The sequence below is a fragment of the Gastrolobium bilobum genome, unplaced genomic scaffold (assembly GCF_033153095.1).
Source record: "Gastrolobium bilobum isolate Gb01-03AN ecotype WA unplaced genomic scaffold, APGP_CSIRO_Gbil_v1 utg23572, whole genome shotgun sequence".
NCBI classification, from domain to species: domain Eukaryota; kingdom Viridiplantae; phylum Streptophyta; class Magnoliopsida; order Fabales; family Fabaceae; genus Gastrolobium; species Gastrolobium bilobum.
Window position 1 is genome coordinate 6,152 of NW_026897665.1, and position 5,022 is coordinate 11,173.

General features: G+C 36.1%; 1 protein-coding gene across 1 annotated transcript; it reads right to left on the bottom strand.

Annotated features, from left to right (window-relative positions):
• Positions 1-257: 257 nt before the first annotated feature.
• Positions 258-827, bottom strand: LOC133309132 (uncharacterized). Its single transcript, XM_061509868.1, has one exon. It carries the CDS (start codon positions 825-827, stop codon positions 258-260), a length of 570 nt encoding a protein of 189 aa, XP_061365852.1.
• Between the last annotated feature and the right edge of the window lie 4,195 nt (positions 828-5,022).

Sequence of the window (5,022 nt, forward strand, 5' to 3'; positions counted from 1 at the left end):
ATCATCTTCATTAGAGCCCATTAAAGCAGCGTAACGGGAATTTGATTGATTATCAATCATAACCGGCTGATTTGATTGCGGTTGATTACTCCCTTGATTACTCCATTGATTATTCCCTTGATTACTCCCTTGATTACTCCCTTGATTACTCCCTTGATTACGCCTTGATTCCCTTCGAACTGGTTCCTGCTTCCTGTTGTCCGCCATTGGAGTTTGAATTTTTGATCGACGTTGACGTTGCACCACCATCCAAGGACCTAATCCATTTTTCTGAAACTCAGCCTCATCCTTTTTCCCGTCTTGATTTTGCTGATTATCCTTTCCTTCAACTGGTATTCAGGACAACAATCTTTACTATGTCCATAGCGCCCACAATGGAAACAAATAAGGCCTAAACCTTCATATTCTATCTGTTTAGTTGCTCCGTCCAACACATATTCACCCTTCAAAGGCTGAGCAAGATCCAGTTCCACGCAAATTCGAGCAAACTGTCCTCTTACATGCTCATTAGTTGTCTTATCGATCTTCAACATTTTACCTAGCCAGTTACCAATACGGCGGAAAAAGGCTTCATCATAATACTCCAGTGGGATACCCGGTAATCGCACCCAAGCTGCAATCTTCATCACACTTGCAGCATTTGGTCTAAAAGCTGGCTCCCAACGTCGGAGTGATAAATAATGGCCTAAAATAATCCAAGGACCACCATTTAGAGCAAAAAGAAGATCATCTTTGTTGCTAAATTGCACCACATAGAATCCATTACCTACATCTGTAACGTTAATCTTTCCAGCTCTAGCCCATAGTATTTCAATATTCTTTTTCATGAAAGCCACTCATGTATTCCTTCCAAGTAGTTTTACAATGAGAGCTTTTTCCCAAACCTTCAGCATTCTTGTTCTTGCTTTTCTAGTACAACCAAAATGAGTTCTACCATCTTCCTCTGTCCACATTTTAATCCCACCATAATTCACATCCTCTTCCTCCGCAGGTGCACTTTGATCAACATTTTCTTCCAAATTCCAATCCATTCCTTCCCAGTCATCTGTTTCACCATTGTGTTGCATGAGCATCTCTCGCCAAGTCATCTTTTTATTACCGTCGTCAACCATCCAAGATTCATGTCTAGGAACCCTAGACTGTGATTCAGTAAACACCATATCTCCATCTTTATTTCTCTTATTACTCCTACGTAGTAGATCTTCTTCTTCTTTTGAAGTTTGGCCTTCAGTAGCTATATTTTCCTCCATGAAAAGGAAAACCCTAGCAGAGCGTTTTTTTTTTCAGTTTGTATTACCTTTTTGAATAGTCTTTGTGCTTTATCTTAATTTTAGGATATTTTTATCATTAACTTTATCTTTAATCTTATTTTTATTTTTTGGAAAAGGTCAAACAATGTAGAATCTGCAACCGATAGTTGAGAAAGGATGTTTTATTAATGGTTGCCCTTGGATTTGAATATGTTTTGAATTTAATTAATTGATGAGTTTTTTATAATAATTTATCCTTTACTTATTATATTAATTTTATTGCAATCAATTATGATTCTTTAGAATTTTATACTCTAATTGATTGTAATTTTCTTTTCTTTTCTTTAATCAGTTAATCTTATCTTTTCTTAACTTTATTTTTTTTTATCTTCTGAAATGTTGCTTAATTTTAGGGAAAAAAGCTATCATCATTTATTTATAACTTAGTTTTATCTTAATTGTTGGTTATTTTTATCTTTAACTTTATCTTCAGCCATATTAATTTCAATAAAAAAAATATCAAACAACGTGGTCCTTAAATCAAAAAAATATGAGGATGTTTTTAGTTATATATTTAAACAATTTAAAATATCCTGAAAGATCATCTTTTAAGAATAGTTTTTATATTTCTGTATTTGTGATTTGTTTCTTTTTTTAAATCTTTTTAATATCTTATAAAATCTTGTATATTGATTGTTAGTATTTCCTTGCACGTTATAAATAGGATTGACTTGATCGGTGGGGGTATGCATGAATGAATCCTTGTTCTTCTTCTTCCATCTATTTTTCTTTCTGTTAAAAAATATGGAGCACAGTCTTCTCCGGAGCAATCGACAACATTATAAACTTCAGCAGCGAAAGCAGAGTTCAATCGGAGCGTTCGCAAAGGTGAGACGTGGTCCTCGTTGCGGCTTTCTTGAGTCGTCTTCCAATGATGGCAGCATCGAAGCGTTCGCAGAGGTGAGACGTGGTCCTCGTTTCGGCTTTCTTGAGTCATCTTCCAATGATGGCAGTACCAGCACTGAGACAACCTGTCATCTTAAGTCACCCAAGGTTCCTCAGGTCTTTGATTATTTTGTGGTCATAGACTTTGAGGCTACTTGTGACAAGGATAAAACACCTCACCCTCAAGAGATAATTGAGTTTCCATCAGTCATAGTGAGTGGTGTCACTGGTCAAATAGAAGCATGCTTTCGGACATTTGTGAGACCTACACATAATCAGATTTTGACTGATTTCTGCAAAGATTTGACCGGTATACAACAACATCAGGTTGACAGTGCAGTTACGTTGTTTGAGGCTCTACTCATGCATGATGAATGTCTTGAAACCAGTGGAATAAAGAACTCCAACTTTGCTGTTGTCACATGGTCTAACTGTGATTGTGAAGTAATGCTTGAATCTGAATGCAAATTCAAGAAGATACCAAAGCCTGCTTATTTCAACAGGTGGATCAACTTAAGGGTTCCTTTCCATGAGGTATTTGGTGATATGAGGTGCAATCTAAAGAAGGTTGTTGAGATATCTGGATTGGAATGGGAGGGTCGTGCTCATTCTGGACTTGACGATGCCAAAAAGACTGCTCGATTGCTGGCATTGATCATGTACAAGGGTTATAAATTTTCCATTACCAATTCTTTGCCGTGGAACCAATCTGAAGAACAAGCAAGAGTTTTTCCTGAAGGTCCTGTAATTATTACCCCGATGGTTCAGCAGTATCACCCTTATCTTCACTATGGGGTTATGATGAATACCCCTGTTGCTCTGCTCACTCCAATTATTAGATTTTGATTATCATGATTTTCCTTGTAATCTTGCATCTCATATTTTGAAATATATTGTAAATATTGTGATCCATTGTGATTTGCATTGTAATCTTGTATCTCATATTTTGAAATATACTATAAATATTGTGATCCATTGTGATTTGCCTTATATAATAAATCTTGCATATTATCATATTGAAATCACCGTTGACTAGCTGTAAGTATTCTCTCCTACAGCTCTTTCCTATGGATTGAAAAAGTCTTAGTCTATATATATGAGAATGCATTTTCGCCGAGTATGCCATATATCAAATTCAAGATGATCTACAAATATTTGTTCAAAAAGCTCGTTCTTAAAATTTTCACCCCAATTTGAAGGGAATACTAATCTGAATGCTGTCAAATTTTGACCCTAAAAATTAATATCAATTTAGAAGGTATACTGTAAAGGGACAATTTGCCTCTCTTTTTCTGGCAAAAATTGTTCATTTGAGACCAAAACATTTTTGGGGTTTACTTCCCTCATGTTACCGGAAAAAAGCAACATTTCCTATAGACTCATGAGTTTGGTGGTGCCCACAATTTTTTTTTTATTTTAAAAAAGAAGGGCTCAAAAATCGAAGTATCACTAGGAAAATGATTTTCTTTTCCTATAACATAACATATAAATTTCCCTAATCCTCCAGAACCTGCTGCAGCAGGTTTCAATTCAATGGTTCTTTTGGCGGCCATTGTGTGTGCTCTTGGCCTCAACACAAGGTTACAATGTGTTTTCCAATATGCTAACTGTGTCTTTACACAGCCTCAACGATCCAAACAATAAAGGTGTGTGGGATGGTTAGAATTTAGAAAAGCAGAAGAAAGAGGTGATTTGTTTTGGGATAGAGTTGTAATTTGCAATTCATTCACCAAACCAGTGAATTTTAATTCTGAGGAATTAGATTGCCCTAATTTTTTCTCAGTGCAGAAAAAGGGTTTCCATCTTGTCTTTCTTCAATTTCAATGTTGGCCAATACGAACAGAGGAGGCTCCTTCTACGGTAATGCTGCCCATTACCGATCAAGGTATCTATCTTCTTCAGTTCATTCTTGTTTACAAAGATTATCCGTCAATTGAATGAATGTGATAATTAATCATATTGGTCCATACACGTCACATCATACATACAATTGCATATTAGTCCATACACTAATCAAACAATTTTATGTCCATACACTAATCATACATTTTAGCCTTCAATAGTTGTTCTTGACAGTTTGGTGCACACTCTTACATCCACAACCATGACTCTGATGTTTTACTCTCAACCTATCATTTGTTATAAAACCCTCTTCTCCTATACTCTTCCCATCTGCTCTGTAAACAAGAATGATGACTACCTGTAAGTGATCTCTATTGAACAAAGAGGATGGAAAAGAAGACCAAGGTGAAAATGATGACTACCTGTAAGTGATCTCTTGCATTGCACTTTGAAGGAACCACCTATCATAACAGCAAACATTGTTCTGTCAATCCTTGTTAATGACTACCCAGTTGAGAAGGTATGCTGCTATGCATCAGATGATGGTGCAACTATGCTTTTGTTTGATTCATTGGCAGAAACTGCTGAATTTGCCAGAAGATGGGTTCCATTTTGCAAAAAGTTCAAAATAGAACCAAGGGCTCCGTGAGTTCTGTTTTTCTCAAAAAATTTATTACTTGAAGGATAAGGTGCATCCCACATTTGCGAAGGACCGAAGGACTATGAAGGTATGATACATTAGATAGGACAAGAAACATGATCTTTATGTTTTTGTTTTTCTTGTCTTAATATCTATTTGACATATGGTAATTCTTGTGTATATGCTTCATTGCAGAGAGAATATGAAGAATTTAAAGTTAGAATTAATGCTTTGGTGGCAAAGGCACTGAAGAAACCAGCGGAGGGGTGGGTGATGCAGGATGGAACTCCATGGCCAGGTAACAACACTCGTGTCATCTAGGAATTATTCAGGTTTGGCTATTGT

Coding starts and splice junctions, on each gene's coding strand:
- LOC133309132 (XM_061509868.1), bottom strand. CDS start 827: ATGAAAAAGAATATTGAAATACTATGGGCTAGAGCTGGAAAGATTAAC.